Source organism: Mya arenaria, chromosome 8, assembly GCF_026914265.1.
Source record: "Mya arenaria isolate MELC-2E11 chromosome 8, ASM2691426v1".
NCBI classification, from domain to species: Eukaryota; Metazoa; Mollusca; class Bivalvia; order Myida; family Myidae; genus Mya; species Mya arenaria.
Genome location: NC_069129.1, coordinates 42,438,531 through 42,458,413, shown reverse-complemented (window position 1 = coordinate 42,458,413; position 19,883 = coordinate 42,438,531). Strand labels below are relative to the sequence as shown.

Genomic DNA, 19,883 nt, shown 5'->3' with positions numbered 1-19,883 from the left:
TCAAAAAGCGTATTTCCTGTATCTAATATCTGTAGTTTATCATCGCTAAGATATGTTCATCGTCGGATATCCCCGATACACACTACGCTATGATTCGTTGTGTAGGATAACCCCGATACACACTACGCTGTGCTTCGTTGTGTCGGATATCCCCGATACACACTACGCTGTGCTTCGTTGTGTCGGATATACCTCCGATACACACTACGCTGTGCTTCGTTGTGTCGGATATATCCCCGATACACACTACGCTGTGCTTCGTTGTGTCGGATATATCCCCGATACACACTACGCTGTGCTTCGTTGTGTCGGATATATCCCCGATACACACTACGCTGTGCTTCGTTGTGTCGGATATATCCCCGATACACACTACGCTGTGCTTCGTTGTGTCGATATATCCCCGATACACACTACGCTGTGCTTCGTTGTGTCGGATATACCCCCGGTACACACTACGCTGTGCTTCGTTGTGTCGGATATATCCCCGATACACACTACGCTGTGCTTCGTTGTGTCGGATATATCCCCGATACTCACTACGCTGTGCTTCGTTGTGTCGCATATATCCCCGATACACACTACGCTGTGCTTCGTTGTGTCGGTTACCCCCGATACACACTACGCTGTGCTTCGTTGTGTCGAATATCCCCGATACACACTACGCTGTGCTTCGTTGTGTCGGATATATCCCCGATACACACTACGCTGTGCTTCGTTGTGTCGGATATATCCCCGATACACACTACGCTGTGCTTCGTTGTGTCGGATATCCCCGATACACACTACGCTGTGCTTCGCCGTGTCGGATATCCCCGATACACACTACGCTGTGCTTCGTTGTATCGAATATCCCCGATACACACTACGCTGTGCTTCGTTGTGTCGGATATATCCCGGATACACACTACGCTGTGCTTCGTTGTGTACCGTGGTCAATATGGCTAGGTACACACTACGCTGTGCTTCGTTGTGTACCGTGGTCAATATGGCTAGGAATATCTCGTAATCATGAATAATTATTGAGGCAGTTTCATTGGTTTCGCAAATTAATTTGGTTTAAAGTGTTCACAGAGCAGTTTGGTGTAGTCACTCAAGAATATTGTAATGATTTATAGTCCCAAATAGTGCATTTTGGGCATATTGTATTACTTTTTTCTCCTGTATTGAAACAAAATGATTTGAGGGGGCGGCGCTAGTGTCATTTATTCATTATTTTGTTTGTAGTTAACAGCCCTTATATGGCGGTTATTTGATGATTTGTTAGTCCGTTATGTTCAGTATATAAACTAATTTATTTTAGCGGATATAGCACAGGTCGAACAGCGATCTCAACTAGCAGAAGCCAAGGAACATAACGAAAAACGTGACTCCCAAGTTGCAGTTTCTCCCTACACCTTTCAATAACTGTCACGTTTGATTTTGATTTTTATCTTTTGTGTCAGCTTAGACATTGACTCGAATTCTTGTCAAATGTTTAATGAGATCAGGCTGTACTAATTATTATATTGCCGAAACATACATGTAACTCTTTATGTAAAAATGGCAAATACCAAAATCAGTTTCTATGTCAAATATACACCTTCCAAAGCCATTGTGTATTTTATACTACACCAAAACTGCTTCAAAGCTTTGGAAAGTTTTTAACGTTTTGTCATCGTACGAGTTGATGTCTGATCTGCCACATATTACCTATAAGGCCTTGGGTGGTATTCAATATGCAACTTAAGTTAATCTTACGGTCATACATCACTTACTTCATTCACTCTATTGGCCAGTTATTAATAACAAGTAATCCGATTAGCTACATCATTCTAAGATCCAATTAAGACCAATATTGAATACCAGCCCTTACCAAAATGTTCCTTATGTTTAGCGTCAACCCCTAGTAGGAAAACCTATCTAGCCATCTTGAAAAAAAAACAGCAAAAAAATGCACCCCCTGAAAAAAAACGAATGCTAAATGAATGACATCCTACCAGGAATATCATCACAGTCTCCTAAATCCATTCCCAATTGTAAGATAGTTTTCCACTCCAAATGAGTTCAAATAAAACTTGTATTTAAGTGTGTTGATCATAGAAATCACACTATCTGATATAAATTGTCAAGAATATTAGTGCTAAGCATGAAGCCTGTTGTTAACACTCGTATTCTGTAGTGGTAATTATAGTAAAAGGCAATAATCGGCAAGATCAATGATCAGATAAAATTTGTTGTTATTTTTTTTTCAATTGGGAGGCCCAAAGCATATCCGCCCGCGGACACTAAACATAGAAATGATTAGGTATGGCCTAAGTATGTCGTGTTCACTTGCGAATGATAAGTGCACAATTGAGTCATTATATTATCGAGCTTTGGACACAATATCGTTACTTTAAGACTTTCAATTACAGTCGAACCCCGTTGGCTCGATTTCCTCGTTGGCTCGAACTGGATGTAATACTAAAGGACCGATTTCTTTATACTGAAAGTAAGCACATCCGCTTGGCTCGAATTCCCCGAGGCTCGAGTTATTTTCGCCGGTCACTGGGAGTTCGAGTGAACGGGGTTCGAATGTAAATAATTATTTTGTGAGTGTCACAAAATTAATTGAGTTTTATTTAAGCAATATCACGTCAATTTTGCCTAAACTGACAAATGAAAAGTTATTAGTTTCGAAATAAATATAGAAAATTGGCTTTTAAAATCGATCGTAAGATGAGAACGTTGATAAAATGGCTCAATCGTCCCGGAATTCCATTCCCTGTAGCAGAGACAACCAATTCCAACTACAACACGTGTTGCTCGAGTCATTAAGTGCATATACGTACGTGCACAGCGTTAATTGTCTTAATGATTGTTGAGTTACGCTCCTTGTCCGAATGAAAATATCAATTGGGCGCTGCCGTTCGTATCGCGGTGCTCTTTATGACCAAAAAAAGACTTTTTGGATGAAATATTAAACACAGTCAAAACTCGCTATGTCAAAGTCGTAAGGACCTCGGAAAATACTTCGAGATAACGAACACATTTTTAAAAAGACTTCCATCCATGAAGAATTGTAATATAACTTTCACCTTTACATGATGTAACGATAACATGACTTTTCAGTAAACTGCCGATCAACAGGAAGATGAACCGGTCCAGGGTCCTTCGTATGTTTTTCAGAAAAGATGCAACATACATACCATATATTTCCTAGTTATTCCCATAATTTCGGTTAATTGCAGCGAAAGAAGTTTTCTCACCTCCGGATTCGGCATTGTTTGATCCAGTTGATAAAAAGTTACCTCTGACCTTCAAGGGTTGTAAAAAACACTGATATAAGATTTATGGTCGGTTTCTTTACCTAGTCCTAAGTTTGGTGTTAAAAACATAATAAACACGAGCTTGTCTAAGAAAGGAGTTTGGTCACCGGTCAGTTTGGCCTGTTTCAGATATACCCAAATTCACAAAAAGACAATCTGATCCAAAATCTGATGATTTGAGATCTCATTTTCTCCTTAAATTTGGTCAACTCTCTATTATCACCAATCATATTGCAAAGGAGGTGTGTTTTAATCCTGAGAAAAAAAAACTATAAAAAAAACATGAACTTTTGAAACATTTTTAGTGTAGGCCTTCCCCACCCACTCTTGCACAGTGAAAGGCCCTTTAACTCTGACTCGAGACTTTAAGCTGCAATCTCACTGATTTACCATTTTAACATTTTTTTTATTTTTGTCTTGGAAACAGCATTTTTTTGCGTAAATATCTACAAACCAATGATATAAGATTGCTGAAAAAAAAATCAGATCCTAGATTTTCATATTTCCGTTCGAAAATTAATGTTTTATGACTTAAACCGTTACTAACGGGTTTTTTTTAAGAAAAAAATGCATAAAACATCAATATTGTTGAACTTATATATATATAAATCTGCGATATAATTTTTTGTCAGCAGTCTTAATTAACTGGTTTCCATGCACTTTCGCAAAAATTGGCTCGTTCCAAGACAAAAAATAAATAAGTTGTCAAACGTTCACTCTGTGAGAGTGCACTTTTTAATATATGACTCGAGACTAAAATCCAGTAACGAAACCGACCATAAGTCTTCTCATATGTCTGATGCTAATAGTTCGTGTTCAAAGCCAGGCCCCCAATTTCTCGAACACAATTAGGTCCATTTTTACAGGATCAACCAACGCATACCTTATATAAGTATATTGGAATAACTTATGTTATGTTTTTCTTTTGAGCTGAAAGAATATTATTTTAACACTAATCACGATACATCAAACTAGATTATGTTATTTTTAACTCAATCTAAGGAAGTATTTTGGCTAAATGAAATAAGAAATTTAAATCGGTTCTTAAAGGCCTAGTTTAATCCTTCTATAAGTGACACCCCCCCCCCCCCCCCCAAAAAAAAAAAAAAAACAACTTTAAATTGCACTGATGTCACAGTAGGGGCCAATTTCCTGTTTATCTGTTTATTGGCTCAGATCCATTTAGGGTCCATTTCTATAATAAAACCTCCAAAAATGCACAGCAGGATATTTGGATCGGAGATCTGATAAGACAATTAGGCATTTACATAAAGACCAATACACAGACAGTGTGTACAATACACGTTGTTTGTTGTTTTTTTAAGTGGGGGAGGGGTCATTTATAGAAGGATTAAGCTAGGTTTTTAAAGCGTACTTCGAGAAATTGGTTCAGATGTTGACAGCATGCTCAAGTATTCGGGCTTGCTGTTGTAATGAAAGCTTTTCCTCTTCACCATCAGCCTTTGAATGTTGGCAGATAAACAGATAAAGGATGGTTGTCAAGACAATATGTCATGGGTGTTGTGTTGATGAGCCGGCGAATGATCATATATTGGCGTTAAGATTATTTCTTTACGCCAGACTCTTGTTTCAACGTATCGTGTGTGATCCCGCGCTACAGCTACCCCAAAATGGCACTAAACAGTGTTTTACCCGCCGATTTTGAGATTTTTTTGACAATTTCGCAGACATAAAATTTTCCGGTATTATTTCATCTTTTTTTGGAATGGTTATTTTAATTAAGCAAATTTCAGAAGAAAATGTTTGTCTTCGGTACTGTAAACTTTGCACAATTTTGCATGCTTGCCTTGCTTGCTTTGTGTGCACAATGTACATGTTAACTGTACGCCCCTGCATACATCCATCCTTAATTAATAAAAACTTGTTTCCTTAAAGGGACTAGACACCAGATGGTCCGAAATCGATAAATACTGTATTTCCTAAAAATAAAAATAGAAATGTCAATACGAGCTGGTATGAGGCCAATAGAACATCATTTTTACATGATTAAAAAATAATATTTTGTAGCTGTCTCAACTGGGTTTGCTTGTGTAAAAAAGTGCATGAAGGTTTCCCAGTTTATAGCATGTGAAAATTACATGATAAGTCCAGAAACTTATACCGACGCAATTTTTTTAATTTTCTTGGTTTACGTGGTAGACAAACCCAGAAGAGTTTGGATTGGAAATTACGCATAAAAGATACATGTGTCTTATGCAATGTTATACATCAGTAAGTAAGATTCTATGTTATGTCGTTGATATACACAACAATATATCTTTTATGTAGGTTTGCGACAATTTTCTGTTTTCGTGTATATGTATTGACTGGTGTCTAGTCCCTTTAATTAACACAATATTAAGATTGGTAATATTTCTATCTCATTCCATTACATGCCAAACTCACTAACATAAAATGAACTCATATGTAGGTATGCCACAGACGGAATACACTCTCACATATTTACCGTTTTTACAACTTTCTTATTTTTTGTCTTGGAAAGAGCAAATTTTTGCGTAAATATCCGCAAACCAATGATATAAGATTGCTGACAAAAATCAAATCGTAGATTTTCATATTTCGTTTGAAAATTAATGTTTTATGGCTTAAACCGTTGCTAACAGTTCAAAAAATGCATAAAACATCAATTTCTGAACTTAAATACAAATATCTACGATCTAATTTTTGTCAGCAGTCTTATGTAATTGGTTTCCATGGATTTTCGCAAAAGTTGGCTTGTTCCAACACAAAAAAATAAACAAGTTGTCAAAACGTTCAATCTCACTCACATAACAAAGCAAAAATAGGCTGGCTCCACTTTTTATATACATTTTCGAAATAGAAAAAAACACTGCTTATAAGCAGTCATTAAAGTGACAGTCTTATTCAAAATCAGTGCAAACACATGTATAGCAAACATAAAATTTGAGTGATAAACCTTTAACTACTATCTATATAATGCATCTATGGATTTGTTTTGTAACTGATTACAAGATTGTAACCGTGTTTTTAAAAGCTCAAAACGCACAAACATTTAATGATTGGTGAATGCTTAAAGATTTACAGTGATTTACTATAGTCTCATACATAGAAAACCCATGCTTTCTGCACCTTTCTTTAAACTTAAATTAAACTCAGTGTCCTCCATAATAACCACTGTTTTCGATATTTGTTCATTCTATTTTAGTTTATCAAAACAATTTTATTAATTGTGGTAAATCTTATTTAGGCGTAAGATACCATCTTTAAATGTCTGAAGCCAGTTCTGCATCCGCCCACAACTCTACATCACATACCGTAAAAACCCATTTAACTCCCAAGATTGCGTCTAGGCTGGTTAAAACATACCATACGATCGGAAAATAAAAATCAATAATCCTAAGCAAACGAACAAATTTAGTTGATAATTTACTGTTTAGCTTGAACATTATCACAGACATGGAGAATTTCAAGTGCTGGATTTGCTTTAATTAAACATCGACCCCGTCTTATAAACGAGTCGAGACAAAAACACCTGATTTCATGGGCAACGTTAGGGGTCGTCTTATAAGCGGATCGCCTTATAGTCGGGGAAATACGGTACACTGTCATGGTAATTGAAAATACCAAACTGAAAAGATAAATGTAAATGAAACAGGATTCAAACACGATACATGCAACACAAATTCCTTGTTCAGTATATAGCCATGGACATTCAAAGCCAGAGTTGACAATTGTGAATATTATGCTATTTTATTCCGTCTGTGCATCGAATGACCAATTCAATACAAATAATCCACTGCAGATATAATTAATACAATGATATTTATATTTAAAAAAATTCGCCGATAAAAATCATATAAACATTATGTTATTTAAGAAACAAACTAATAAAAACGCTATATCATCATGATATTATTTTATGTATCACCTCCCTTTAATATATATGATCTAAATAGTAGCCTCATTTTATATAATTCAAAAATTAATATTAAACACGGAAACTATCTCGATGTTGATATCTAAAATGCACTAACACAATTTTATTAAACTCCTTTTCGATTAATTAATATGTTAAATTTGGCCTATCGTTATTTTTAGCAGTTTTATTTGTTCGTGGCTTTATTCTTATTTATTCATTTTCTGCTTAGTTTCATTGCCTTCTTATTGCTTTTTCACGCTATCATTAGCCCTGTTACTATCATTCGGAACTTCTCGGCCATTTTCTATTGAAACAACCACGGATGTATGCCAGTACATCAGACGAAGTAGTTCGCAATATTTTGAATTATATAATTAATTAAATGTAGTGTTTCAGCTTGTATTTGTTGATAAGTTTAAAATTGATTACCAGTGAAATGTATTAAAACAAAGAAAATAAAGATAACCAGGAGGTAAGTCATTTAGTTCAACTGCAAATTTGAGATAACTACGCGATCTACTTGCAGCTTAGTTAAAGTGTAGCGATTTCTGACATTGTAAACCGTCCATATACATCCGAGGTGTTTCGATAGAAAATGGCCGAGGAGTTCCGAATGCGTCAGTATTAAACAGTTCAGTGTCTTTAATTTTGGAGCCAATCGGAACCCCTCGGCTATTTTCGTAAAAAAATACACATAGGCCATTTGTCTTCAAAAAACAACATTGGATGTATATGGACGGAATTTTTAACATTTAACTACGCTGCAAGTAGATCGCGTAGTATTTTCCATTTAGATGTTTAGCCTTAGGATTTTACTCTTAGGAATCTTAATTATTTATGCAATCATACCCTTCACTTTAAATCAATTTCATCTCAATTAGAAAAATAACATTTTAAAGCACTACCATTTATTAATAGTATTTATTGTAATTTTACGAACTACTTCTTCTGATGCACCGGCAAACATCCAAGGTTGTTTTCGATCGAAAAAGACCGAGGTGTTTCGATTGATTTTGAGCTCGTGTCTGATTCCCTTTTAACTATTAATATTATTGTCTTTGTATTTGCTACTGCTTTTCTGGAAACCGTACTAATTCCTTAAAACTCTCTTAACGTTTTAATCCTTTTCGATGTAGAATGTATTTATAAACCTTTTTACAATTTTTTTTAGAGAATTTATATTTTTGATATCATGTTTTTTTGTTTACTAGCATATCTTATACATTAATGACCGTGACGTTAATGATATGTTATATATAACACTTATATCAAGTTAAGTAATGAAGTACTTTAAGCCTCATGAATTAAAGACTGCTTTGATAACTTTTAATATTATATAATACTTTGATCTTACTGTTGATTAAGACTGGTATTGTAAACGTTAAATACAATATGATAATGTGATCTAACTATTGATGAAGGATATTGTAAGCCATTGATATATATCACAATATGATCGAACTTTGTTTTGGCTTACAAATAACCTCTCCTTTCTCATCCCTTAAATAGTTGATGCAACCGATGAAAAACAAGGTGCTGGCCCCATCGAAGCACCAAAACCTGCCCAGACGAGAAAAAACTTCGAAGAGACGTGGCTTTGGGAGATGGAGAGGGCCAAGTATGAATACTATTGTTTATTGTTCTACCACATGCTTAAATAAATGATAATGATATAAACTTGTCTTTTATTCACCTGTGAACGATTTGGCCATTAGTCTACATTTAATGGTTTTCCAAATAAAGTCAAACCTTGTTATGTCGAAGTTGTTTGGACCTCGTTAAATTCTTCGAGATAACGAAGAGGTCGATATATTAACTGAAATAAACAAAAATGTGAAACTAAAACCGAAAAAAAGTTCGATTTAACTAGAACATCGAGAAAACCGAGTTCGACAAAGCGAGTTTCGACTTATATACATATGTTGAATGATGCTTTTTGGTCGTATGAAAATTACTCGTGTTCTCTACTTCATTGCTTTTTCAAAATGACTACATACATACTCGATACCACTGAAGCATTTTTAAAGTATATTTTACAAAAATTAAATTGATACACACAGTCGAACCCCGTTGGCTCGAACTCGCTTGGTTCGAATTCCTCAATTTCTCGAGCTAAATGTAAAGGACCGATTTCTTTATACTAAATGTTAACAAGCCTGTTATGCTCGAATTTTCCAAGGCTCGAGGTATTTTCGTCGTTCCCTGGGAGTTCGAGCCAACAGGGTCCGACTGAATGACGAATAGATATAAAAGAGTTTGCATTATTTGCCGTCATTATAATATAACAATCATAATATATAAGATTAAATTTGAAAGTGGTAAGGGCATTATTGTAATTAAACGTTTACCCAAGATATAAAACGTTTTCTTTTCTTTCCTGCAGCTCTGATGGCGCGCTTATGCTAACTTCGAAAATCCCAGACTCTATTACCAGTTGGACAGTTAATGCGTTCGCTTTTAACGCGGAGAAGGGCATAGGTGTTGCCAATCCAGTAACGGTACACATTTTAGTTAATTAAACACTTTCTACACTGTTAAATATGTATTTTTCTCAAAAATAGAGATACTGCCAATCAGGCGCATTGCTGTTTTTGTTTGAAGCCAGCTTTACAACTTAATATGGTTTTGTAATACATTTGTTTTTGTAAACATATTTTAATGATTGTTCAGAACTTTGTTAAAGTTAACAACATTGTAAACGTCATCGTTGTTAACTTTCAAATCAATTTTCCTCTGTAAGTTTCACAGATACACTTGTGCTCTGCAGTATTCCTAACAAAAGTTGAGACAACTGTTAAGTTGTTATTTTTTATTTAAATATATGAACACATAAATTTATTCATCATTAAAAGTTAACAACGATGTCGTTAGTCCCGTTGTTAACTTTAACAGAGTTTTGAACAATCGAGCCTTATCTGTTATTAACTATTGATTATAGATTAACAATACATTCCGTTTTACAAGTTGATTGAACTATAAGAACTACCAGCCTTACAAAAATATTCACCTGTGATTTGTATTTGAATATACGACATTGCACATAATTAACCCGATTGATAGTCAAGACATGAGAAAATAAGATATACTGCTAACTTTCCATTCCACAGGTGACAGTGTTTAAGGAGTTTTTCATATCCATGAACCTGCCCTACTCGATTGTAAGGCGGGAAAACGTGACGCTCCAGGTCCTCGTCTTTAACTACCGAGAGGCCCGGTCTGACAACAACAATGGTCTTCTTCAGGTGAGGCCCGGGCAAGAATTTTGGAAACATGATTTGTATAAAAATACTAAATTCGATTGTTTTTATAATTTGTTCTGATATTGTCCAGAAGTCTTGAGATGTTTACTAACTTCCATTCAAATGGTGCATATATATCTCGATATTCTAATTGTCTAAGGATGAAGTTCAAATCCCAGTACTTGCTGTTTTGTCTTAAATAAAGAGTAAAACACACCAAAAATACTTCAATGTATGCATACATTTTTAATGTCTAAATAATTTCGTTCTGTAACAAATATTACGATATTATTTTGAGAGTCGAAGCCCGTTGGCTCGATATCGCTTGGCTCAATTTACTCGGTGGCTCGAGCTTGATTTTAAGGATCGATTTGTTTCATTTATGAAAGCATTCCCGCTTGGCTCGATATTCGCGAGGCTCGAAGTATTTTGGCCTGTCTCTGGAATATCGAGCAAACGGGTGTCGACTGTATATCCACATTGTACCTGCTGTTTCCATGTGAATTTCTGCCTTTACTTGTTAACCACATACTTCATCTACAGTCTCCTTTTATTCCGTAGGCGAAGGTCAGGCTGGACAACAACAACCGAGACTATCAAGTGCTCGGACCTGACACAGTGGAACTTGAGGTGAATTCCTTATCCTTAGTGTAAAAATTAAGATCGGATACTTTTGGGTTAAATTCTTTATCAAGATATTTCTACTTCTTCTGATATCAATAGTTGAATCGCCTTTATTATTTTCATTAAAACCGAAACGTATATTTTTCCTACATTAAGTAGACATTGACAGCTATAGAGAAGAATTCAAACATAAATGTGCATATACAGTAAAACTTCGATCGCTCGAGGACGCCGGGAACCAAGCTAAAACCTCGAGTGATCCAATATTTCGAACGGCCCAAGTTTCCATTTTAGTATGTTAGGAAATGTCTTACAATGTTTTTCAAAGTTTCAAGTCGTCAGTTTACATGTAAAAGATTTCTACATTTAACACTTGATAGTTATAACACAAAACATCAACTGTATAGATCCCGAGCGGCCAGTCAGGGTTAGCGCAGTACAATGTGATTGTTTCGGAAGTAGTTGGCGAGGTGACGCTGCTCGCCACTGCCACCGACAACATCGACGGAACAGTTGACAGGGTGGAGAGAAAACTCCGTGTAAAGGTAAAATTGCCGATTTGGTACATAGTGAAGATTAAGATATAAAGTAAAACTCGCTTTGTCGAAGTCGGCGGGATCTCGGGAAATACTTCGAGTAAACGAGCATTCGGTTTAGCCGAAATACAAAAAGCGTATAACTTAGCAAAAATATGGAATAAAGTTGGACTGAACCGGAACATAAAGATATCAGAGTTCAACATAGGAAGGTTCGACTGAATTGTATGAAGTGGCTTATATTTACTTAAATGCCTAGTTTAAGGAATGTTTGGCATGAGATTCCCCTGATGTGCATCGCCTGTTAAATGCACTGGTGTCACAGTAGGGGACAATTTCATGTGTAATCGTTTATTGGCTCCGGGCCATTTAGGATCAATTTCTATAAAAAAAATCACTGCAAAAAAACTGCACAGCATGATACTCAGATCGGAGATCTGATAAGAGGGATCAATAAACAGAGGTTGTGTGCTGTGTACAGGTGTTTTTTTATTGTTGTGTGTGTTTTTCACTTATTGAAGGCTTAAACTAGGCCTTTAAAGTATTCTAATTACGCTGGTTGGCTGATTTAGTGCTATGGATTTGTAACGTTGGAAAAAAACATATCGTTATGGTTCGTTCGCATTTCGCGAACTTTTGTTTGTAAAATAAACACAAAGAATGTGTTGATAAGTTGGTTATTTTCATGAATATTTCTGTCTTTCATGTTTGACGTTATATACTATTCCCTGTATGTGTGCGTTTAACTGGTACTTTTTATAATATTAGCATAAACGGCATAAAACGGTGCCCTGAACTCAAATCATTATCATGTAATATTATCAAACCATTTGGCCAAAATATATCAAACGTATTTAATGACCTCATTTTGTACCACCAGGCCGAGGGGCGTGAGGTTGTAAAATCGGACAACTTGAAGTTAAGTGACATCACTTCCGGACAAACGCAGACTGCGTCATTCAATATGAGCAAACTGTTTCCGCAGGAGGACAGGGCATACTTTGTGGAAGGCTCGCTCAGAATGTATCTTAAAGCAACAGGTAAAATGTTAAGTTTAGCTGTCAAAACTCTTTTTATGTTGATGGATGCACTAGATCAAGTTATGACCAAAAACCATTTAAAATACGAACATGTTAAACTCAATAAAAACAAGGCTTAATAATTCGATTCCATGAATTTCTAAATACACTAGTCTAGTTTTCGGTTAGTAAAATACTATATTGCGTTTATATATATATATATTGTACGTATGCAGTAAATATATACAGATATACCGGTTCCCCTTGAGCATGTTTGTGTCCCGGAATTAGATTTAACATATGCTCTGTTGATTATACTTAACTGTCGAAACCGGTTGGCTCGATATCCCAAGGACCGGCCAACTACTTCGAGCCAACGAGGAAATCGAGCCAAGCGAAATCGACCAGATCGATCTGATCTAATTAGGATTGTTTCGGTGTCACCGTTTTGTTCTTTAAAATGTGTCCCTTTGGTGGTTCAAGCCCACTTAACCATTGAAAGATATTGTGTTCAGTGTGTGTATACCACGTGATATATTACGTCATTTATGCTACGTCGGAAGGCAATATTTTGCTTAAAATAAAGACTTAAATCAAAGATAACTTTTCGCTTACTTCACCATTTTAAATGAAACAAATGCCAGTCTATGCAGCTTAAAGAGCCCCACCTTTGTTTTATAACCGGAGTTTGATAATGTGATTAGTTTCATCAAACATTTCGACAAACCTGTTTCCCAAACAATGTTTTGACAGTGCTCCGTCAGACGGCCGTATCGTGAAAAGGTTTGTCGAAGCGAAGAAACTAAACTCTCAATCAAAATTTGGTAAAATACCGAAGGCGGGGCTCCGTAAGCTGCATAGACTGCGCTATGTGTCATTTAAAATGGGAAAGAAAATGAAAAGTTATCATTGTTTTAAGTCTTCAATCGAAGCAAAATATTGCCTTCCGACGTAGCATTTATGACGCAATTTATCACGTGGTATACACACACTGGTGTTGATTTACGAAAATATACATATACTTGTTTGATATTAATAGTTTGATTAATATGTAAGGTAATTCATTCGTGCAATGTTGTAATAACCGAGCTCAATGTTCTAGGCGACATTATGGGTCCGTTCATCGAGAACCTGGAAGGCCATATCCGGATGCCGACCGGATGCGGAGAACAGAACATCCAGACGCTCACTCCGTCCCTGTTCGCGGGAAGGTACCTGAACTCCATCGACAGATTGGACCAAGAGTCTCAAGCAAAGATTGAGAAGGTTTGCGGATTCGGTGAGTTGAAATCGGAGGGTTATTTTTGTGCTTTTATTAAAGTGCTAGTTTAAGGAATGTTTGGCATAATATTCCCCTGCTGTGCATCTCCTGCTAATTGCGCTGGTGTCACAGTAGGTGCCAATTTCCTGTGTATTCGTTTATTGGCTCAGGGCCATTAAGGGTCCATTTTTATAATAAAACATGGAAAACTGCACAGCAGGATACCCAGATTGGAGATCTGCTATGCCAATTAGGCTATAAGATTAATATTAATTAACAAAGGTTGTGTACAAATACACGTTGTTGTTGTTTTTTTTTTTGTTTTTTGTTTTTTTTTTTTTGGGGGGGGAGGGGTCACTTATAGACGGCTTAATGAATTGCGTGATCGGGGTATGAAGGAAGTAAGGCTTGTTTAAGTGTGTGGAGTCCGAAAGAATTGTAAATACAATACTTTATTTCATTTAAGAAATCCTTACAGATTTAGAAACATAATTCATCATAGAATGTGTTGATAAACATTTTGTAAATATTTCGAAGAAAACATACTTTAAACCAATTGAAAAAATATATTTGAGTAATTGTTACAAAACTTTTAATTATACTCAATTACATTTTATGATGTACATTATTATTTTTGGGGGAATCTTGACCAAACTTTTTAATCAACATATTTTATGAAAGTATGTGCATTTAAAGCTGCACTCTCACATATTGAACGTTTTGACAACTTGTTTATTTTTTGTCCCGGAAACAGCCATTTTTTGAAAAAATCTATGAGAGCCAGTGATATAAGACTGCTGACAAAAAATAAGATCCGAGAATTTCATATTTAAGTTCAAAAAATAATAATTTATTCATTTTTCTTTAACCGTTAGTAACGATTTAAGCATAAAACATTAATTTTCGAACGGAAATATGAAATTCTGCGATCTGAGTTTTTTTGTCAGCGGTCTTATATCATTGGTTCGAAGATATTTACGTAAAAATTTGCTCTTTCTAAAACAAAAAAAGTGGTAAAAACGGTAAATCTGTGAGAGTGCAGCTTTAAAAAGTGTGTAAATATATACACTTTTATCACTTTTTTATGCTATGTAGTAAAACCAGTTGCGTCTGAGATTGAGATTTGACTTAATTATTTCTGTGATATTTGGACCACGGGTATAATAAATATGTAGCATTATATTGTCCCTATCTATCAGGTTATCGTAAGGAGCTGATCTACAAACATTCTGACGGCTCGTACAGCGCGTTTGGGGAGTCCTCGGGGCTTTGTGGCTGCATGGGCGGGGCAGCGAAAAAGGGCAGCACATGGTTAGTTTGATTGACAATTTTTATGCCTCCGAAGGTAAACATTTTAAATATCGCAACATCTGTGCGTCTGTGCGTGCATCCGTCCTTCACTCCGTTCATGTTTTGTGTCCGCCCTGTATTTTTGTTATTCACAGTGCGATTTTCAAATAAAAAGGCACACGTATGTTAAGTCATGCCAAGGCGAAATATAGGACCCACATCTATGCACGTGTTCCACCTGCAAGGCCGAGATGAATTCATTTTTGTGCATCGTTCCTATAGTTGAAGCAAACAATAATGGGATCCAGCATATATGATTCTAGTCAGTTAGTTCGTATTGACTGTGTCAGGTGTGACGTAACAGCCACAGAACTCTCTAAGTGTTCACTTAAACTGTTGGAAGTCTTTAAGTTATTAAACAACAACCGTTCGAATGTCAGTTCTTTATTGTTCCACGTTCTTTCTAAGTATAATAATAAGTTCTAAATACAGCATGACATTTAAGGTAATCCCGCATCCTAACTGCCGTCCATTAAGGACCCAAGGCCGCTCTCCTTGCCTTGCCTATCCCCTCTTGTTTTACATCCAAAATCATCTCTCTTATACTAATTTGTGGTCTGAATATGACAGCTTTACAACCCAAGGAATACACGTTTTTGTAATTAACATGACCATTTTGTACATTTGTACCAGGTCGGCTGTCAACCACTTTCATATTCAAATGACAATCAAATGTGCCCTACATTACTAAACATACAGTATGTAGACACATATCCATTTAATTAAATCTTAATTATATCTTAAATATAACGTATTACGTCACATTCTATACGTAACTCTATTACGTGACACAGGTGTCGGGTATTAAATAGAATTTCTTTGTTTTTATATCGCGTTATATTTTAGTTATGTCTTCTTTATATAGATTTCTACATGTAGTTATATATGCATGGTTAAGAAGGTCTCCTTCGCTACGACTCACTCACGTAATTCTTAATCATTAATATTTTACTTTATATCATCTAACTCTTGCGTAGAATATTAACCCTGTTAAGAATACCATGAATTTCAGTACCTTAAAACCAGACTTTATCTTATTCATGAAAGAGTTCATAAACCAATGAATAGTTCATGAACCAGTCAGAGTAAATGATCACATTTGTCATTAAATTCATTAACCAGTCAGAGCTCATGAACGTTTGGTTCATGAAGTTCATATACTAAGCACAGTTCACGAACAGCACACTGTCCGGCACTTCTTTTTGTTTAAATTTTCTAAAATAATCTCGCTCAACAGGGTGCTGGGCTGCCAACTTCACGAACATCAATTTAAACGTTATATTTTAACCAGGTTGACGGCTGATGTGTTGAAGATGTTCTCACTGTTGAAAAAGGAAGAATTCACGTATGTGGCGCCCGAAGAACTGAAACACATGTTCGACTACATGAAGACTACAGTTCGTGAAAATTGTGACGACCAGTTCTTTGTTGAGCTCGGGGAACTCATTCACAAAGAAATGATGGTAAGTAGCAAGACCAGCTGTATAATTGATACTAAGTATTTGTCATTTCTAATCTCACACAGTGTCCGTGTTCTTAATACAATCGAACCCCTTTGGCTCGAGTTCGCTTGGCTCGAATTCCTCATTGGCTCGAATTGGATGTAAAGGACCGCTTTCTTTAAACTGAAAGTTAGCATTCCCGGTTGGCTCGAATTTTTCGAGGTTCGATGTATTTTGACCTGTCCCTAAGAGTTCGAGCCCACGGGGTTTGACTGTATTGATATGATGGTAGGGTCTCCTAGACTATTTAAGTCCCTTTCCCAATTAATCTGACATTTTGAGAATCAAAATAAACGTACCGTTGCGTAGAATGGCTTGTTCTCAATACTTACGCAAACACACACTGTGTATTTCTGCACTATTTAAAGGGGCTTGACACCATGCAATGGCAAGAAAAAAGAAAATACAAATCAAAAACTTGTAGAATTGACATCGTTGTGTACAACGCATTGAATAATACTTACTAATGTATCTCATAGCTTACGACACATGTATCTTCGCAATTTCGAGCATTTTTCCCATTCGAAATTTACTGGGGTTGCCTTCCACGTAAATCCCAGTTAACAGATAATATTTAAACTGGGAAACCATTATGCGCTATTTTTAAACTGGCAAACTCAGATGAGACAGCAACATGACTGTTGCCTCTGATCTTTTAATCATGTAAATTGATGAATAATCCGCCTCCTACTAGCTCGCATTTGACAAATTTATGCTTGTTTTTAAGGAAAAATGTATTTGCCGATTTATAGATCATCTAGTGTCTAGTTCCTTTACCTTGAGTTTAAATATTTGTTTATGTCAGTGCATTTTTGGTGCATAAGTTTATGCCCTATTGGTTGATAAAATTACGAAAACATTATATGATATGAACTCATTAAAAATTGTCAATATTGTAATGGTCGGACCAACCACTTACAGGGAGGCAGCGAGTCCAGGATCGGGTTTACAGCGTTCTGCACAATGGCTCTCCTCGACTACAGGGCAACACTTCCCGCCGGTGAAACTCGGGTATGCGGCTGTATATTTATAAATAATTGCTAATTTAATTCTTTTTTCAATTTTTAATAATCCTGTTTATGTAATGGCTTTTAATGAGACATTATATACATATATCACGCCTCCAACATAAATGACGCAACGCCATTGGTCCAGGACTGGTCACGCGGTGACCTCATATTTTTCCATAGTGGGTCACCAAATATATATCGTACCAAATTGGCGTCTATTTTCCGATCCCGATGAATATTCCGATGAATAAATGAAACATTTAAAAATGTAAACAGGTTGTCGACGTGATATATTCGCTCTCATCCGATATGGTTTCCTTTGCCCCGTATATACCATATCGGGTCACCTTCTAACCCCGTAACTTATACTATTATTCCTTGCATAATTACATATATATAAATGTGTCTGTTCTTTGTATAATTAAATTAAGTTTATCGGCCCGTATATCACTGTATGTTGATAAAAAAGAATCCAGTTTTATGACGTCAGCGGTCAATGGCATATTTTGGCCAGTCCGGACCCCGCCAAAAATGTAATATGGATCACTGACGTCATATAACTGGTAAGTGCGGCTTGCTATTTTTACAACGGCGAAAATATGTCTCAAGTAAACATAATTAGCTTTGTTCAACAAAACACATCTAAAGCGTTTTAATAATACTGAAATATAATATGAAATATTCGGTATAGTATAAGAAATATTTACGCACCAATTCGGGCCATATGGCATTATAAGAACCTGCCAGTCAGCCGCCGAAGGTGAATGCACCTCAGCTGACTGTCCGGTCCTTATAATGTCATGAGACCCTCAATGGTGTGTAATATTTCTTAAATATTCATTAAGCGACTCGAAATGTTGTTATGGTGCTTTGTAAACTCAAACTCCATTCAAACAATAGAATGACGTAGATGCAGTGATCACCATGGCCACGGACTGGATTTTAGCGCGAAAGCAGCGGATCTATGACACCCGTAACAAGCTACAAGCGGCCGTCAGCGCCTACGTGCTCGCCAAAGCATGCGAATCCTCCGGTAATGAGAAGTGCAAAGAAGCCATCCATCTCCTGGATGCCAGCAAAACTTGGGACGGACCACCAGGTATGTGTGGTTTTTGATAATGTTTGGGGTCATTTACATTGAAGGTCATTCAACGAGTATTTCTTAAACGGAACTAGGTATGTTGGTGCCGTGTTAATGTCTTTTATTTCTTTCAAGTTGACCGATTTCGAGAACGGTCGAAACCCGTTGGCTCGAACTCCTATGAAACTCCACCCGCGAAAACAATTCGAGCCAAGCGATCTATTTGTATGGGCATGGAGAAAGAAGTATAGTATCTATCTATAGTAAGCGATATTATGTTGTTGTTCGGGCGAATAATTAAAAAAAAAATGCGTCGTTATCAGTTCTAAACAATTATTGTAAGACCGTCAAAAAACATTTAAACTATCAAGTTCAAGTTGAACGATTTCATTTTAAATACAAAATAAAGATCAAGAATGGGATTAAAGTTGATTACTTCATAGTATGGAATGCAATAGCTTTGTTAAATGTATTTGGAATGTAAAGTACTCTATTTTGATAGCTTACATACATGTGTAGGTGTTTCAAATAGAAACAAACTTGAAAATGAAACTGATAAATCAGACAAAAACATCGTTTCTCATACATTTAAAATCGTTGTAAATGCATTTGCCGAGAAATTTCAACTACAAGTTTTACTGAATAAATGAGATTGTTACAATAACAATTTCTTTCCTTTTGAGTTTTTAGTTGTTATTTTTTTAATTGTGAAACCTGTCAAAATTAAAATACTCCCGGAGATGGAGGGGGAGATAATCCAAAGTTTGCGTTTATATGACATAAAACATCCGCGAAAGCAAAAATACCCCTCATGACATAAAACATCCGCGAAAGCAAAAATAACCCTCATGACATAAAACATCCGCGAAAGCAAAAATGCCCCTCATGACATAAAACATCCGCGAAAGCAAAAATACCCCTCATGACATAAAACATCCGCGGGAGCAAAAATTCCCCTCATGACATAAAACATCCGCGAGAGCAAAAATACCCCTCATGACATAAAACATCCGCGAGAGCAAAAATACCCCTCATGACATAAAACATCCGCGGGAGCCAAAATACCACTC

The 19,883-nt window shown here is 36.1% G+C and overlaps 1 protein-coding gene across 4 annotated transcripts in view; it reads left to right on the top strand.

Moving 5' to 3' along the window:
* Positions 1–19,883, top strand: part of LOC128242140 (pregnancy zone protein-like) — a 364,302-nt gene that overhangs the window by 329,788 nt on the left and 14,631 nt on the right. For all 4 annotated transcript variants that reach the window (XM_052959201.1, XM_052959199.1, XM_052959197.1 and 1 more), the window contains exons 22-32: positions 8,701–8,809; positions 9,575–9,689; positions 10,299–10,433; positions 10,992–11,060; positions 11,462–11,599; positions 12,471–12,630; positions 13,712–13,888; positions 15,070–15,181; positions 16,512–16,683; positions 17,644–17,733; positions 18,633–18,831. In XM_052959201.1, the coding sequence (XP_052815161.1) occupies positions 8,701–8,809; positions 9,575–9,689; positions 10,299–10,433; positions 10,992–11,060; positions 11,462–11,599; positions 12,471–12,630; positions 13,712–13,888; positions 15,070–15,181; positions 16,512–16,683; positions 17,644–17,733; positions 18,633–18,831 (1,476 nt within the window). The remainder of the gene's footprint in view (positions 1–8,700; positions 8,810–9,574; positions 9,690–10,298; positions 10,434–10,991; positions 11,061–11,461; positions 11,600–12,470; positions 12,631–13,711; positions 13,889–15,069; positions 15,182–16,511; positions 16,684–17,643; positions 17,734–18,632; positions 18,832–19,883) is intronic.